Below are 21,384 nucleotides of genomic sequence, written 5' to 3'. Positions count from 1 at the left end.
CCACAAGACATGCCACCAGAGGTCTCTTCACAGTCCCCAAGTCCAGAACAGACTATGGGAGGTGCACAGTACTACATAGAGCCATGACTACATGGAACTCTATTCCACATCAGGTAACTGATGCAGCAGTAGAATCAGATTTAAAAAACAGATAAAAATACACCTTATGGAACAGCGGGGACTGTGAAGAGACACACACACACGCACTCTACACACACGTAGGTGTTGTGTTGTAGATATGTGGTAGTAGTGGTCTGAGGTAACACACTTAATGTATTGTAGATATGAGGTAGTAGAGGTCTGAGGTAACACACTGAATGTATTGTAGATATGTGGTAGTAGTGGTCTGAGGTAACACACTTAATGTATTGTAGATATGTGGTAGTAGTGGTCTGAGGTAACACACTTAATGTATTGTAGATATGTGGTAGTAGTGGTCTGAGGTAACACACTTAATGTATTGTAGATATGAGGTAGTAGTGGTCTGAGGTAACACACTTAATGTATTGTAGATATGTGGTAGTAGTGGTCTGAGGTAACACACTTAATGTATTGTAGATATGTGGTAGTAGTGGTCTGAGGGAACACACTTAATGTATTGTAGATATGTGGTAGTAGTGGTCTGAGGTAACACACTTAATGTATTGTAGATATGTGGTAGTAGTGGTCTGAGGTAACACACTTAATGTATTGTAGATATGTGGTAGTAGTGGTCTGAGGTAACACACTTAATGTATTGTAGATATGTGGTAGTAGTGGTCTGAGGTAACACACTTAATGTATTGTAGATATGTGGTAGTAGTGGTCTGAGGTAACACACTTAATGTATTGTAGATATGTGGTAGTAGTGGTCTGAGGTAACACACTTAATGTATTGTAGATATGTGGTAGTAGAGGTCTGAGGTAACACACTTAATGTATTGTAGATATGTGGTAGTAGAGGTCTGAGGTAACACACTTAATGTATTGTAGATATGTGGTAGTAGTGGTCTGAGGTAACACACTTAATGTATTGTAGATATGTGGTAGTAGTGGTCTGAGGTAACACACTTAATGTATTGTAGATATGTGGTAGTAGTGGTCTGAGGTAACACACTTAATGTATTGTAGATATGTGGTAGTAGTGGTCTGAGGTAACACACTTAATGTATTGTAGATATGTGGTAGTAGTGGTCTGAGGTAACACACTTAATGTATTGTAGATATGTGGTAGTAGAGGTCTGAGGTAACACACTTAATGTATTGTAGATATGTGGTAGTAGTGGTCTGAGGTAACACACTTAATGTATTGTAGATATGTGGTAGTAGAGGTCTGAGGTAACACACTTAATGTATTGTAGATATGTGGTAGTAGTGGTCTGAGGTAACACACTTAATGTATTGTAGATATGAGGTAGTAGTGGTCTGAGGGAACACACTTAATGTATTGTAGATATGTGGTAGTAGTGGACTGAGGTAACACACTTAATGTATTGTAGATATGTGGTAGTAGTGGTCTGAGGTAACACACTTAATGTATTGTAGATATGTGGTAGTAGAGGTCTGAGGGAACACACTTAATGTATTGTAGATATGTGGTAGTAGAGGTCTGAGGTAACACACTTAATGTATTGTAGATATGTGGTAGTAGTGGTCTGAGGGAACACACTTAATGTATTGTAGATATGTGGTAGTAGTGGTCTGAGGTAACACACTTAATGTATTGTAGATATGTGGTAGTAGTGGTCTGAGGTAACACACTTAATGTATTGTAGATATGTGGTAGTAGTGGTCTGAGGTAACACACTTAATGTATTGTAGATATGTGGTAGTAGAGGTCTGAGGTAACACACTTAATGTATTGTAGATATGTGGTAGTAGTGGTCTGAGGTAACACACTTAATGTATTGTAGATATGTGGTAGTAGTGGTCTGAGGTAACACACTTAATGTATTGTAGATATGTGGTAGTAGTGGTCTGAGGTAACACACTTAATGTATTGTAGATATGTGGTAGTAGTGGTCTGAGGTAACACACTTAATGTATTGTAGATATGTGGTAGTAGAGGTCTGAGGTAACACACTTAATGTATTGTAGATATGTGGTAGTAGAGGTCTGAGGTAACACACTTAATGTATTGTAGATATGTGGTAGTAGAGGTCTGAGGTAACACACTTAATGTATTGTAGATATGTGGTAGTAGTGGTCTGAGGTAACACACTTAATGTATTGTAGATATGTGGTAGTAGAGGTCTGAGGTAACACACTTAATGTATTGTAGATATGTGGTAGTAGTGGTCTGAGGTAACACACTTAATGTATTGTAGATATGTGGTAGTAGTGGTCTGAGGTAACACACTTAATGTATTGTAGATATGTGGTAGTAGTGGTCTGAGGTAACACACTTAATGTATTGTAGATATGTGGTAGTAGTGGTCTGAGGTAACACACTTAATGTATTGTAGATATGTGGTAGTAGTGGTCTGAGGTAACACACTTAATGTATTGTAGATATGTGGTAGTAGTGGTCTGAGGTAACACACTTAATGTATTGTAGATATGTGGTAGTAGAGGTCTGAGGTAACACACTTAATGTATTGTAGATATGTGGTAGTAGTGGTCTGAGGTAACACACTTAATGTATTGTAGATATGTGGTAGTAGTGGTCTGAGGTAACACACTTAATGTATTGTAGATATGTGGTAGTAGAGGTCTGAGGTAACACACTTAATGTATTGTAGATATGTGGTAGTAGAGGTCTGAGGTAACACACTTAATGTATTGTAGATATGTGGTAGTAGAGGTCTGAGGTAACACACTTAATGTATTGTAGATATGTGGTAGTAGTGGTCTGAGGTAACACACTTAATGTATTGTAGATATGTGGTAGTAGAGGTCTGAGGTAACACACTTAATGTATTGTAGATATGTGGTAGTAGTGGTCTGAGGTAACACACTTAATGTATTGTAGATATGTGGTAGTAGTGGTCTGAGGTAACACACTTAATGTATTGTAGATATGTGGTAGTAGTGGTCTGAGGTAACACACTTAATGTATTGTAGATATGTGGTAGTAGTGGTCTGAGGTAACACACTTAATGTATTGTAGATATGTGGTAGTAGTGGTCTGAGGTAACACACTTAATGTATTGTAGATATGTGGTAGTAGTGGTCTGAGGTAACACACTTAATGTATTGTAGATATGTGGTAGTAGTGGTCTGAGGTAACACACTTAATGTATTGTAGATATGTGGTAGTAGTGGTCTGAGGTAACACACTTAATGTATTGTAGATATGAGGTAGTAGTGGTCTGAGGTAACACACTTAATGTATTGTAGATATGTGGTAGTAGAGGTCTGAGGTAACACACTTAATGTATTGTAGATATGTGGTAGTAGAGGTCTGAGGTAACACACTTAATGTATTGTAGATATGTGGTAGTAGTGGTCTGAGGTAACACACTTAATGTATTGTAGATATGTGGTAGTAGTGGTCTGAGGTAACACACTTAATGTATTGTAGATATGTGGTAGTAGAGGTCTGAGGTAACACACTTAATGTATTGTAGATATGTGGTAGTAGTGGTCTGAGGTAACACACTTAATGTATTGTAGTTATGTGGTAGTAGTGGTCTGAGGTAACACACTTAATGTATTGTAGATATGTGGTAGTAGTGGTCTGAGGTAACACACTTAATGTATTGTAGATATGTGGTAGTAGTGGTCTGAGGTAACACACTTAATGTATTGTAGATATGTGGTAGTAGTGGTCTGAGGTAACACACTTAATGTATTGTAGATATGTGGTAGTAGTGGTCTGAGGTAACACACTTAATGTATTGTAGATATGTGGTAGTAGAGGTCTGAGGTAACACACTTAATGTATTGTAGATATGTGGTAGTAGTGGTCTGAGGTAACACACTTAATGTATTGTAGATATGTGGTAGTAGTGGTCTGAGGTAACACACTTAATGTATTGTAGATATGTGGTAGTAGTGGTCTGAGGTAACACACTTAATGTATTGTAGATATGTGGTAGTAGTGGTCTGAGGTAACACACTTAATGTATTGTAGATATGTGGTAGTAGTGGTCTGAGGTAACACACGTAATGTATTGTAGATATGTGGTAGTAGAGGTCTGAGGTAACACACTTAATGTATTGTAGATATGTGGTAGTAGAGGTCTGAGGTAACACACTTAATGTATTGTAGATATGTGGTAGTGGTGGTCTGAGGTAACACACTTAATGTATTGTAGATATGTGGTAGTAGAGGTCTGAGGTAACACACTTAATGTATTGTAGATATGTGGTAGTAGTGGTCTGAGGTAACACACTTAATGTATTGTAGATATGTGGTAGTAGTGGTCTGAGGTAACACACTTAATGTATTGTAGATATGTGGTAGTAGAGGTCTGAGGTAACACACTTAATGTATTGTAGATATGTGGTAGTAGTGGTCTGAGGTAACACACTTAATGTATTGTAGATATGTGGTAGTAGTGGTCTGAGGTAACACACTTAATGTATTGTAGATATGTGGTAGTAGTGGTCTGAGGTAACACACTTCATGTATTGTAGATATGTGGTAGTAGAGGTCTGAGGTAACACACTAAATGTATTGTAGATATGTGGTAGTAGTGGTCTGAGGTAACACACTTAATGTATTGTAGATATGTGGTAATAGTGGTCTGAGGTAACACACTAAATGTATTGTAGATATGTGGTAGTAGTGGTCTGAGGTAACACTTAATGTATTGTAGATATGTGGTAGTAGAGGTCTGAGGTAACACACTTAATGTATTGTAGATATGTGGTAGTAGTGGTCTGAGGTAACACACTTAATGTATTGTAGATATGTGGTAGTAGTGGTCTGAGGTAACACACTTAATGTATTGTAGATATGTGGTAGTAGTGGTCTGAGGTAACACACTTAATGTATTGTAGATATGTGGTAGTAGAGGTCTGAGGTAACACACTTAATGTATTGTAGATATGTGGTAGTAGAGGTCTGAGGTAACACACTTAATGTATTGTAGATATGTGGTAGTAGTGGTCTGAGGTAACACACTTAATGTATTGTAGATATGTGGTAGTAGTGGTCTGAGGTAACACACTTAATGTATTGTAGATATGTGGTAGTAGTGGTCTGAGGTAACACACTTAATGTATTGTAGATATGTGGTAGTAGTGGTCTGAGGTAACACACTTAATGTATTGTAGATATGTGGTAGTAGTGGTCTGAGGTAACACACTTAATGTATTGTAGATATGTGGTAGTAGTGGTCTGAGGTAACACACTTAATGTATTGTAGATATGTGGTAGTAGTGGTCTGAGGTAACACACTTAATGTATTGTAGATATGTGGTAGTAGTGGTCTGAGGTAACACACTTAATGTATTGTAGATATGTGGTAGTAGTGGTCTGAGGTAACACACTTAATGTATTGTAGATATGTGGTAGTAGTGGTCTGAGGTAACACACTTAATGTATTGTAGATATGTGGTAGTAGAGGTCTGAGGTAACACACTTAATGTATTGTAGATATGTGGTAGTAGTGGACTGAGGTAACACACTTAATGTATTGTAGATATGTGGTAGTAGTGGTCTGAGGTAACACACTTAATGTATTGTAGATATGTGGTAGTAGAGGTCTGAGGTAACACACTTAATGTATTGTAGATATGTGGTAGTAGTGGTCTGAGGTAACACACTTAATGTATTGTAGATATGTGGTAGTAGTGGTCTGAGGTAACACACTTAATGTATTGTAGATATGTGGTAGTAGTGGTCTGAGGTAACACACTTAATGTATTGTAGATATGTGGTAGTAGATATGTGGTTGATCCTAGGGGAGAGGTGTTAGGGGTTAAGGGTTGGTTTGTGTTTCAAGGTTGGAATAACACCCTTATTGTGCCCGTTTGCAGGTGGATGTGCGTGTCGTCACTACAGAACACGCCAAGCACTTCTACGACCCAGCCGAGGTGGCTGTCAGCGTCTACAGCGACGCAAATGAGTGGGAGGTTAGTTATCAAACACAGGTCCTGTCGAGATAAGATAGAGCTTAGGTCAAATTGACATACAACGTTTTTTGTTGTTGTTGCATTTTAGCCTATCCTAACCCTTTTCCTAACCTTATCCTAATTATCCTAACCTGCTGCGTAAATTCTCCTAACCTGCCATGAAAAGTCCATTCTGACATAAGCAGTATACCATCTAGTGAAAACCTCAGACACAGGGTTTATTCGTGTAGAGTTATAATTGACTTGTAGTTGACTGGCAGGCAGGTAGCCTAGGGGTTATTGGGGCAGGTAGCCTAGGGGTTATTGGGGCAGGTAGCCTAGGGGTTATTGGGGCAGGTAGCCTAGCGGTTATTGGGGCAGGTAGCCTAGCGGTTATTGGGGCAGGTAGCCTAGCGGTTATTGGGGCAGGTAGCCTAGGGGTTATTGGGGCAGGTAGCCTAGGGGTTATTGGGGCAGGTAGCCTAGCGGTTATTGGGGCAGGTAGCCTAGGGGTTATTGGGGCAGGTAGCCTAGCGGTTATTGGGGCAGGTAGCCTAGCGGTTAAAGCGTTAACCGAAAGGTCGCTGGTTCGAATACCTTAGCCGAGAAGGGGAAAAATCTGTCGATGTGCCCTTGAGCAAGGCACTCAATCCAAATTGCTCTAGTTGCGACGTACTACTATGGCTGACCCTGTAAAACAACACATGCACCTATACGGTGACAATAAAATATATATATACTGTTTTCTTTACTGGTCTTATATTTCCAAATCTAATTGCGGTAAAAACACAGTTTGGAAATCAAATGTCTGCTGCTGAAAAGAGAAGACGAATATGTCTGTAGTTAGGCTACCAAAATATTTTCTGAACGTGTTCGGTAAATGTTGACTGGACTCTATTGGACCCCTGTGGGGTTGGCAGGTAGGAATCTGGGTTTGGCAGGTAGGAATCTGGGGTTGGCAGGTAGGAATCTGGGGTTGGCAGGTAGGAATCTGGGTTTGGCAGGTAGGAATCTGGGTTTAGTAGGTGAGAATCTGGGGTTAGTAGGTGGGAATCTGGGGTTAGCGGGTAGGAATCTGGGTTTGGCAGGTAGGAATCTGGGTTTAGTAGGTGAGAATCTGGGGTTAGTAGGTGGGAATCTGGGGTTAGCGGGTAGGAATCTGGGTTTGGCAGGTAGGAATCTGGGTTTGGCAGGTAGGAATCTGGGTTTGGCAGGTAGGAATCTGGGTTTGGCAGGTAGGAATCTGGGGTTGGCAGATAGAACTCAGTGGGGTCGGCAGGTAGGACTCAGTGGGGTCGGCAGGTAGGACTCAGTGGGGTTGGTCATTACCCAGGCCTACATCTCTTAGGGGATATCTATACCTAACCCTACATGACTCACTAGGCTAATCCTAAAATAATCCTGGAGCAAAGCCAGTGACTTTGAAAACCGTTGGTCTGCATTGTGCTCACAGAGTCTAGGGATTATATTGGCACCTGCAGAAGTATTGAAACAGAACCACAGCTAGCTATAGCCCGGCTGACGCGACTCACGTGGACCACAGCGAGGGAGAGCTGTGAAGACTTCGAGGGAGGTGACAGACAAAACTAGCAACCCCTCGACTGAAGATCGTATACATCGTTCTATTAATCCTCAGTGACCACTCGCTGTGTTAGACAGCTACTAAATTCCGGGGTTAGATTCTCACCGTGTGAGTTAGCCTCCAACGCTAATTAGCCACACAGTATGGGTTAGCCTCCAACGCTAATTAGCCACACAGTATGGGTTAGCCCCGCTAACTTCCTGTCCTGCGATCACTATAGCTGGATGAATGGCGATATGGCCTAAATTAGCATCTAAATTCTTTTCACATTTATGATTCACGATAATATGGTATCTCCATTTTTTTTTTTTTTTTATATTTCCTTTAAATTGCACCATAACTTTTATTTAAAGGTCAAATACACTGCATTTCAAACAGTTGAATAGTTATGAACACACCCTACTGTTTGAAAAGCATGTTAGCCTGTCCACTTGAAATCACGTGGCATACCTTTATTTCTCAGAATAAAATGGGCATCGCTGCGTAAAAGGGAACTTATCCTCTATTAGAGTGAAATTGTGTTTTAAATCAAATCAAATGTTATTTGTCACATACACATGGTTAGCAGATGTTAATGCGAGTGTAGCGAAATGCTTGTGCTTCTAGTTCCGACAATGCAGTAATAACCAACAAGTAATCTAACCTAACAATTTCACAACAACTACCTTATACACACAAGTGTAAAGGGATAAAGAATATGTACATAAAGATATATGAATGAGTGATGGTACAGAACGGCATAGGCAAGATGCAGTAGATGGTATAGAGTACAGTATATACATATATGAGAGGAGTAATGTATGGTATGTAAACATTATATTAAGTGGCATTGTTTAAAGTGGCTAGTGATACATTTTTTACATAAATTTCCATTATTAAAGTGGCTGGAGTTGAGTGTCCATGTGACCGATTCGGTTGGACCAAACCTAAAATACAAATAACGAGTTGAAAGCGCTTGTCAGAGAGAGAGATGTGATTTCTCAGCATTGTTAGCGTGAGGGACAGGGGCTTGGTGTGTGTAAAACATAAGAGGGAGAGGCGAAGCGAGAAGTTTAACTCTCGCTAAAATCTGTCCAAAAGAAGCCCAATGCGTTGCTATGTGTTTATTTTGGACCTTAAGAGACAATTTATTCTTGATCCGAAAATGTTGTCGGATATGGATGATGCGACACAATTATCGGCGCCCCCGGATGTACGCAGAGGACAATTTGAACTCGCTGTGCGTCTCTCAAATGTTGTAACAATGCGGAAGGCTCTATATAGTTCCGCATTGACATGATTGGTTGACTGTAGGTGAGGGGGCGGGAGGTCGTAAATAAACACAAACTCACTTCCTTGACAACTTCCTTGACAACAGCTCTGCACTGCTCAGCGTAGTGCAAGAAGTATGAAGAGGCCATATCACACCGTAAAATGCTGCACGGCCAATGCAGACGTCGGATTGACTTTAAACTTGTCGTTTCCCCGCCTCTGGGACAACGACTCCCATTGTTAAGGCAGAGACGTGCATGTCTTCATTATATACCGATCTCTGGTGTAAATGGGGAGGTGCACACAGCGCAGAGGAGTGAAGGAGACTAACAAATACAGGCATTTGGAACTTCGGGCGAAAACATACATTTAAATTTAATGAAATGAATTCAATATGAAGGCCCAGTCCTGACGGTGCTTTAGCAGGGGGGTAGCGGTGATGCTAACGCTATAACCCTCTGACTCGGAACAGGATATTATTAAGCAAACAGCATCAGCTTCTATTTGTGATTCAAACGTGCTTTTGGAAATTATCGGTCTGTATAAATCATAGACATAAGGCATGTCCCTATTTAATCTCATAAAAAAATATATGTAACCTTTATTTAACTAGGCATGTCAGTTAATTAAGAACAAATTCTTATTTACAATGACGGCCTACCAAAAGGCAAAATACCTCCTGTGGAGAAAGGGGCCTTGGATTAAAAATGACAAATAAATACAATATATATATATAGGACAAAACACACATCACAACAAGAGAGACAACACAACACTACATAAAGAAATCGCCTTGGTGTTGTACACCAGTATCTGGAAAAATATATATACACTGAACAAAAATATAATATAAAAATAACGATTTTACTCAGGAAATCAGTCAAGTGAAATTAATTCATTAGGAACTAATCTTTGCATTAGGGAACACTACCATGTTTCACATAACTGGGTAGGACGTGCACCAGTATATTATATACAGTACCAGTCAAGACTCATTACAGGGTTTTTCTTTCTTTTTTACTATTTTCTACATTGTAGAATAATAGTGAAGACATCAAAACTATTAAATAAAACATGGAATCATGTAGTAACCAAAAAAAAGTGTTAAATATATGAAAATATATTTTATATTCTTCAAAGTAGCCACCGCTTTGCCTTGATGACAGCTTTGCAAACTCTTGGCATTCAGTTTAATCAGTTTATGTTCACTACTATAGAAATCACTACTATAGAAATCACTACTATAGAAGTTCATATTCACCAAAGGACATCCAGCCAATTTGACACAACTGTGTGGGAAGCATTGGAGTCAACCTTTGTCCAGCTTCCCTGTGGGACGTTTGTAGAGTCCATGCCCCGAAGAATTGAGGCTGTTCTGGGGACAAAAGGGGGTGGGAGGTGGGGGTTGGTTTGCAAATCAATATCAGGAAGGTGTTCCTCATGTTTGCTATAGTCAGTGTACAGTATATTCATGCTACACACACACACACACACATCACAACTGCTGCTTATCAGAATCGTATTATGATTGCTAAATACTGCTCAGTTTATACACTGCCCCCCCATCTCCAATACACGTGTAAATATTGGACTGTAAATTGTGTCTTCCTGTATTATATTGATGCTAAATGTATTTTCTACTGACATTTACTTAATCTTGTTATTATTATCTTTTATGTCTTATTGTTGTTGCATTGTCCAGAAGGAACCTGCAATTTGATTGGACGGTGTATACCATGTGTATCCTGTACATACAACTTGAAAAACTCCTGATAAATAGGCAATCTAACAGTTGAGAGTGTCAGTGAACAGCACCTAAAACCTTTTTGCAATATTTTATATATACAATCACTGGATAAACAGTGTTTATGGAAAACAAGTGGCTGAAAAGAGAAGACTCTCTAATCTGTCTGACTAAGACTGTCTCCAGTCATGTAAATTATGTTGCGTTGCATGAAAGGCCTTTATAAAAGGACACATTCTTCTCGGACCCTAAGTATCCAGAAATGATCTTCACCATGTGTGCAAATCCTAGAAAAGGCTTGTGGACCTAGATGTGATAATGTCTCTGATAATGTCTTGATAGTGTTCCTATTGTCCCATAGCTGTGGACCCAGATGTGATAATGTATCTGATAATGTCTTGATAGTGTTCCTATTGTCCCGTAGCTGTGGACCTAGATGTGATAATGTCTTGATAGTGTTCCTATTGTCCCATAGCTGTGGACATAGATGTGATAATGTATCCGATAATGTCTTGATAGTGTTCCTATTGTCCCATAGCTGTGGACCCAGATGTGATAATGTCTCTGATAATGTCTTGATAGTGTTCCTATTGTCCCGTAGCTGTGGAGCTAGATGTGATAATGTCTTGATAGTGTTCCTATTGTCCCATAGCTGTGGACCCAGATGTGATAATGTCTCTGATAATGTCTTGATAGTGTTCCTATTGTCCCATAGCTGTGGACCCAGATGTGATAATGTCTCTGATAATGTCTTGATAGTGTTCCTATTGTCCCATAGCTGTGGACCTAGATGTGATAATGTATCTGATAATGTCTTGATAGTGTTCCTATTGTCCCGTAGCTGTGGACCTAGATGTGATAATGTCTTTATAGTGTTCCTATTGTCCCATAGCTGTGGACCCAGATGTGATAATGTATCTGATAATGTCTTGATAGTGTTCCTATTGTCCCATAGCTGTGGACCTAGATGTGATAATGTATCTGATAATGTCTTGATAGTGTTCCTATTGTCCCATAGCTGTGGACCCAGATGTGATAATGTATCTGATAATGTCTTGATAGTGTTCCTATTGTCCCATAGCTGTGGACCCAGATGTGATAATGTATCTGATAATGTCTTGATAGTGTTCCTATTGTCCCATAGCTGTGGAGCCAGCGTTCTGACCCTGTGCTGCACATAGAGCTGAGACGCTGGGCTGACCTCCTCGTTATAGCCCCTCTGGACGCTAACACACTGGGGAAGATCGCCAGCGGCATCTGTGACAACTTACTGGTGAGATATTGTACTGGTAGACTGACAGGACATGGATCCTCCGTAGCTAGACAGACTGTCTGTCAACAGGACATGGATCCTCCGTAGCTAGACAGACTGTCTGTCAACAGGACATGGATCCTCCGTAGCTAGACAGACTGCCTGTCAACAGGACATGGATCCTCCGTAGCTAGACAGACTGCCTGTCAACGGGACATGGATCCTCCGTAGCTAGACAGACTGCCTGTCAACGGGACATGGATCCTCTGTAGCTAGACAGACTGCCTGTCAACGGGACATGGATCCTCCGTAGCTAGACAGACTGCCTGTCAACGGGACATGGATCCTCCGTAGCTAGACAGACTGCCTGTCAACGGGACATGGATCCTCCGTAGCTAGACAGACTGCCTGTCAACAGGACATGGATCCTTCGTAGCTAGACAGACTGCCTGTCAACGGGACATGGATCCTCCGTAGCTAGACAGACTGCCTGTCAACGGGACATGGATCCTCCGTAGCTAGACAGACTGCCTGTCAACGGGACATGGATCCTCCGTAGCTAGACAGACTGCCTGTCAACGGGACATGGATCCTCCGTAGCTAGACAGACTGCCTGTCAACGGGACATGGATCCTCCGTAGCTAGACAGACTGCCTGTCAACGGGACATGGCTGGGATGCTGCTACTCCAATGCGTTTTGAGGAGGCAAGGAAAGAGCACTTGAGGAATCGAGGAAATACATGTGTGGTGCCTGGAACACCAGTCCTCCTCTACTGTTCTGTCATGCTATGAACACTACCATGAACACTACCATGAACACTACTATACTCACTACCATGAACACTACTATACTCACTACCATGAACACTACCATAAACACTACTATACTCACTACCATGAACACTACCATGAACACTCCTATACTCACTACCATGAACACTACCATAAACACTACTATACTCACTACCATGAACACTACCATGAACACTACCATGAACACTCCTATACTCACTACCATGAACACTACCATAAACACTACTATACTCACTACCATGAACACTCCTATACTCACTACCATGAACACTACCATGAACACTACTATACTCACTACCATGAACACTACTATACTCACTACCATGAACACTACCATAAACACTACTATACTCACTACCATGAACACTACCATGAACACTCCTATACTCACTACCATGAACACTACCATAAACACTACTATACTCACTACCATGAACACTACCATGAACACTACCATGAACACTCCTATACTCACTACCATGAACACTACCATAAACACTACTATACTCACTACCATGAACACTCCTATACTCACTACCATGAACACTACTATACTCACTACCATGAACACTACCCTGAACACTACTATACTCACTACCATGAACACTACCCTGAACACTACTATACTCACTACCCTGAACACTACTATACTCACTACCATGAACACTACCATAAACACTACTATACTCACTACCATGAACACTACCATGAACACTACCCTGAACACTACCCTGAACACTACTATACTCACTACCATGAACACTACTATACTCACTACCATGAACACTACTATACTCACTACCATGAACACTACTATACTCACTACCATGAACACTACTATACTCACTACCATAAACACTACTATATTCACTACCATAAACACTACTATACTCACTACCATGAACACTACTATACTCACTACCATGAACACTACTATACTCACTACCATGAACACTACAATGAACACTACTATACTCACTACCATGAACACTACCATGAACACTCCTATACTCACTACCATGAACACTACTATACTCACTACCATGACCACTACCCTGAACACTACTATACTCACTACCATGAACACTACCCTGAACACTACTATACTCACTACCATGAACACTACCATAAACACTACCATGAACACTCCTATACTCACTACCATGAACACTACCATGAACACTACCCTGAACACTACTATACTCACTACCATGAACACTACTATACTCACTACCATGAACACTACTATACACACTACCATGAACACTACTATACTCACTACCATGAACACTACTATACACACTACCATAAACACTACTATACTCACTACCATGAACACTACTATACTCACTACCATGAACACTACCATAAACACTACTATACTCACTACCATGAACACTACCATAAACACTACTATACTCACTACCATAAACACTACTATACTCACTACCATAAACACTACTATACTCACTACCATGAACACTACCATAAACACTACTATACTCACTACCATGAACACTACCATAAACACTACTATACTCACTACCATGAACACTACCATAAACACTACTTTACTCACTACCATGAACACTACCATAAACACTACTATACTCACTACCATAAACACTACTATACTCACTACCATGAACACTACTATACTCACTACCATGAACACTACCATAAACACTACTATACTCACTACCATGAACACTACCATAAACACTACTATACTCACTACCATAAACACTACTATACTCACTACCATAAACACTACTATACTCACTACCATGAACACTACCATAAACACTACTATACTCACTACCATAAACACTACTATACTCACTACCATGAACACTACTATACACACTACCGTGAACACTACTATACTCACTACCATGAACACTACTATACTCACTACCATGAACACTACCATAAACACTACTATACTCACTACCATAAACACTACTATACTCACTACCATAAACACTACTATACTCACTACCATGAGCACTACCATAAACACTACTATACTCACTACCATAAACACTACTATACTCACTACCATAAACACTACTATACTCACTACCATGAACACTACCATAAACACTACTATACTCACTACCATAAACACTACTATACTCACTACCATAAACACTACTATACTCACTACCATGAACACTACCATAAACACTACTATACTCACTACCATAAACACTACTATACTCACTACCATGAACACTACCATAAACACTACTATACTCACTACCATAAACACTACTATACTCACTACCATAAACACTACTATACTCACTACCATGAACACTACCATAAACACTACTATACTCACTACCATAAACACTACTATACTCACTACCATGAACACTACCATAAACACTACTATACTCACTACCATAAACACTACTATACTCACTACCATAAACACTACTATACTCACTACCATGAACACTACCATAAACACTACTATACTCACTACCATGAACACTACTATACTCACTACCATGAACACTACCATAAACACTACTATACTCACTACCATGAACACTACCATAAACACTACTATACTCACTACCATAAACACTACTATACTCGCTACCATAAACACCACTATACTCACTACCATGAACACTACTATACTCACTACCATGAACACTACTATACTCACTACCATAAACACTACTATACTCACTACCATACACACTACTATACTCACTACCATGAACACTACTAGACTCACTACCATGAACACTACTATACTCACTACCATGAACACTACCATAAACACTACTATACTCACTACCATAAACACTACTATACTCACTACCATAAACACTACTATACTCACTACCATGAACACTACTATACTCACTACCATGAACACTACCATAAACACTACTATACTCACTACCATGAACACTACCATAAACACTACCATGAACACTACCATAAACACTATTATACTCACTACCATGAACACTACCATAAACACTACTATACTCACTACCATAAACACTACTATACTCACTACCATGAACACTACTATACTCACTACCATGAACACTACTATACTCACTACCATGAACACTACTATACTCACTACCATGAACACTACTATACACACTACTATACACACTACCATGAACACTACTATACACACTACCATGAACACTACTATACACACTACCATGAACACTACTATACTCACTACCATGAACACTACTATACACACTACTATGAACACTACTATACACACTACCATGAACACTACTATACTCACTACCATGAACACTACTATACTCACTACCATGAACACTACTATACACACTACTATACTCACTACCATGAACACTACTATACGCACTACCATGAACACTACTATACACACTACTATACTCACTACCATGAACACTACTATACTCACTACCATAAACACTACTATACTCACTACCATGAACACTACTATACACACTACTATACTCACTACCATGAACACTACTATACTCACTACCATGAACACTACTATACACACTAATATACTCACTACCATGAACACTACTATACTCACTACCATGAACACTACTATACACACTACCATGAACACTACTATACTCACTACCATGGACACTGCTATACTCACTACCATGAACACTACTATACTCACTACCATGACACTACTATACTCACTACCATGAACACTACTATACACACTACTATACTCACTACCATGAACACTACTATACTCACTACCATGAACACTACTATACTCACTACCATGAACACTACTATACACACTACTATACTCACTACCATGAACACTGCTATACTCACTACCATGAACACTACTATACTCACTACCATGAACACTACTATACTCACTACCATGAACACTACTATACTCACTACCATGAACACTACTATACTCACTACCATGAACACTTCCCTGAACACTACTATACTCACTACCATGAACACTACTATACACACTACCATGAACACTACTATACACACTACCATGAACACTACTATACTCACTACCATGAACACTACTATACACACTACTATACTCACTACCATGAACACTGCTATACTCACTACCATGAACACTACTATACTCACTACCATGAACACTACTATACTCACTACCATGAACACTACTATACTCACTACCATGAACACTACTATACTCACTACCATGAACACTACTATACTCACTACCATGAACACTACTATACTCACTACCATGAACACTTCCCTGAACACTACTATACTCACTACCATGAACACTACTATACACACTACCATGAACACTACTATACACACTACCATGAGCACTACCCTGAACACTACTATACACACTACCATGAGCACTACCCTGAACACTACTATACACACTACCATGAACACTACTATACTCACTACCATGAGCACTACCCTGAACACTACTATACTCACTACCATGAACACTACCATGAACACTACCCTGAACACTACTATACTCACTACCATGAACACTACCATGAACACTACCCTGAACACTACTATACTCACTACCATGAACACTACCATGAACACTACTATACTCACTACCATGAACACTACCCTGAACACTACTATACTCACTACCATAAACACTACTATACTCACTACCATGAACACTACCCTGAACACTACTATACTCACTACCATGAACACTACCATGAACACTACCCTGAACACTACTATACTCACTACCATGAACAATACCCTGAACACTACTATACTCACTACCATGAACACTACTATACTCACTACCATGAACACTACCCTGAACACTACCATGAACACTACTATACTCACTACCATGAACACTACTATACTCACTACCATGAACACTGCCATGAACACTACTATACTCACTACCATGAACACTACCCTGAACACTACTATACTCACTACCATGAACACTACTATACACACTACCATACACACTACTATACACACTACCATGAACACTACTATACACACTACCATGAACACTACTATACACACTACCATGAACACTACCCTGAACACTACTATACTCACTACCATGAACACTACCATGAACACTACCATACACACTACCATGAACACTACCATGAACACTACTATACTCACTACCATGAACACTACCATGAACACTACCATGAACACTACTATACTCACTACCATGAACACTACTATACTCACTACCATGAACACTACCCTGAACACTACCATGAACACTACTATACACACTACCATGAACACTACCCTGAACACTACCATGAAACCTACTATACACACTACCATGAACACTACCATGAACACTACCCTGAACACTACCATGAACACTACCATGAACACTACTATACACACTACCATGAACACTACCCTGAACACTACCCTGAACACTACCCTGAACACTACTATACACACTACCATGAACACTACTATAAACACTACCCTGAACACTACCATGAACACTACTATACACACTACCATGAACACTACTATACACACTACCATGAACACTACTATACACGCTACCCTGAACACTACCATGAACACTACCATGAACACTACTATGAACATGAACACTACCCTGAACACTACCATGAACACTACTATGACCATGAACACTACTATAAACACTACCCTGAACACTACCCTGAACACTACCATGAACACTACCCTGAACACTACCATGAACACTACCCTGAACACTACCATGAACACTACTATGACCATGAACACTACTATGAACACTACCCTGAACACTACCATGAACACTACCATGAACACTACCCTGAACACTACCCTGAACACTACCCTGAACACTACTATGACCACTACTATGAACACTACCATGAACACTACCATGAACACTACCCTGAACACTACCATGAACACTACCCTGAACACTACTATGACCATGAACACTACCCTGAACACTACCATGAACACTACCATGAACACTACTATGACCATGAACACTACCATGAACACTACCCTGAACACTACCCTGAACACTACCATGAACACTACCATGAACACTACCCTGAACACTACCCTGAACACTACCCTGAACACTACCATGAACACTACCATGAACACTACTATACTCACTACCATGAACACTACCATGAACACTACTATACACACTACCATACACACTACTATACACACTACCATGAACACTACTATACACACTACCATGAACACTACTATACACACTACCATGAACACTACCCTGAACACTACTATACTCACTACCATGAACACTACCATGAACACTACCATACACACTACCATGAACACTACCATGAACACTACTATACTCACTACCATGAACACTACCATAAACACTACCATGAACACTACCATGAACACTACCATGAACACTACTATACTCACTACCATGAACACTACTATACTCACTACCATGAACACTACCCTGAACACTACCATGAACACTACTATACACACTACCATGAACACTACCCTGAACACTACCATGAAACCTACTATACACACTACCATGAACACTACCCTGAACACTAATTTGAACACTACCATGAACACTACTATACACACTACCATGAACACTACCCTGAACACTACCCTGAACACTACTATACACACTACCATGAACACTACCCTGAACACTACCATGAACACTACTATACACACTACCATGAACACTACTATACACACTACCATGAACACTACCATGAACACTACTATACACGCTACCCTGAACACTACCATGAACACTACTATGACCATGAACACTACTATGACCATGAACACTACCCTGAACACTACCATGAACACTACTATGACCATGAACACTACTATAAACACTACCCTGAACACTACCATGAACACTACCCTGAACACTACCATGAACACTACCCTGAACACTACCATGAACACTACTATGACCATGAACACTACTATGAACACTACCCTGAACACTACCATGAACACTACCATGAACACTACCCTGAACACTACCCTGAACACTACCCTGAACACTACTATGACCATGAACACTACCATGAACACTACTATGACCATGAACACTACCATGAACACTACCATGAACACTACCATGAACACTACCATGAACACTACCCTGAACACTACCCTGAACACTACTATGACCATGAACACTACCATGAACACTACCCTGAACACTACCATGAACACTACCCTGAACACTACTATGACCATGAACACTACCCTGAACACTACCATGAACACTACCATGAACACTACCATGAACACTACCCTGAACACTACCCTGAACACTACTATGACCATGAACACTACCATGAACACTACCCTGAACACTACCATGAACACTACCCTGAACACTACCCTGAACACTACCCTGAACACTACCATGAACACTACTATGAACACTACTATGACCATGAACACTACCATGAACACTACCCTGAACACTACCATGAACACTACCATGAACACTACCATGAACACTACCCTGAACACTACTATGACCATGAACACTACCCTGAACACTACTATGACCATGAACACTACCATGAACACTACTATGACCATGAACACTACCATGAACACTACCCTGAACACTACCATGAACACTACCATGAACACTACTATGACCATGAACACTACCCTGAACACTACCCTGAACACTACCATGAACACTACCATGAACACTACTATGACCATGAACACTACCCTGAACACTACCATGAACACTACCATGAACACTACCATGAACACTACTATGACCATGAACACTACCATGAACACTACCCTGAACACTACCATGAACACTACCATGAACACTACCATGAACACTACTATGACCATGAACACTACTATGTGGTGTCAACCCATTAGGCCACTCTACTATCATGTACTATATTCTATTGTACTATACTTTATTCTACTGTACTCTATTCTACTGTACTTTATTCTACTGTACTATACTCTATTCTACTGTACTGTACTCTATTCTACTGTACTGTACTCTATTCTACTGTACTGTACTCTATTCTACTCTACTAGACTTTATTCTACTGTACTCTATTCTACTGTACTTTATTCTACTGTACTATACTCTATTCTACTGTACTGTACTCTATTCTACTGTACTGTACTCTATTCTACTGTACTGTACTCTATTCTACTCTACTGTACTCTATTCTACTGTACTGTACTCTATTCTACTGTACTGTACTCTATTCTACTGTACTGTACTCTATTCTACTCTACTAGACTATTCTACTGTACTGTACTCTATTCTACTGTACTGTACTCTATTCTACTCTACTGTACTCTATTCTACTGTACTGTACTCTATTCTACTCTACTGTACTCTATTCTACTGTACTGTACTCTATTCTACTGTACTGTACTCTATTCTACTGTACTGTACTCTATTCTACTCTACTGTACTCTATTCTACTCTACTAGACTATTCTACTGTACTGTACTCTATTCTACTCTTCTAGACTCTATTCTACTGTACTATACTCTATTCTACTGTACTGTACTCTATTCTACTGTACTGTACTCTATTCTACTGTACTGTACTCTATTCTACTCTACTAGACTCTATTCTACTGTACTATACTCTATTCTACTGTACTGTACTCTATTCTACTCTACTGTACTCTATTCTACTGTACTGTACTCTATTCTACTGTACTGTACTCTATTCTACTCTACTAGACTCTATTCTAC

The 21,384-nt window shown here is 39.8% G+C and overlaps 1 protein-coding gene across 2 annotated transcripts in view; it reads left to right on the top strand.

Moving 5' to 3' along the window:
- ppcdc (phosphopantothenoylcysteine decarboxylase) overlaps positions 1 to 21,384 on the top strand; it is a 36,712-nt gene that overhangs the window by 2,974 nt on the left and 12,354 nt on the right. Inside the window, exons 2-3 of one of the 2 annotated variants that reach the window (XM_038984275.1) lie at positions 5,908 to 6,003; positions 11,704 to 11,832. In XM_038984275.1, coding sequence (XP_038840203.1) covers positions 5,908 to 6,003; positions 11,704 to 11,832 — 225 coding nt within the window. The remainder of the gene's footprint in view (positions 1 to 5,907; positions 6,004 to 11,703; positions 11,833 to 21,384) is intronic. The other variant, XM_038984276.1, reaches the window with a different exon arrangement.

The sequence above is a fragment of the Salvelinus namaycush genome, unplaced genomic scaffold (assembly GCF_016432855.1).
Source record: "Salvelinus namaycush isolate Seneca unplaced genomic scaffold, SaNama_1.0 Scaffold226, whole genome shotgun sequence".
Classification (NCBI taxonomy): Eukaryota; Metazoa; Chordata; class Actinopteri; order Salmoniformes; family Salmonidae; genus Salvelinus; species Salvelinus namaycush.
The sequence above is the reverse complement of the archived record's forward strand: the minus strand, read 5'-3'. Positions and strand labels throughout refer to the sequence as shown.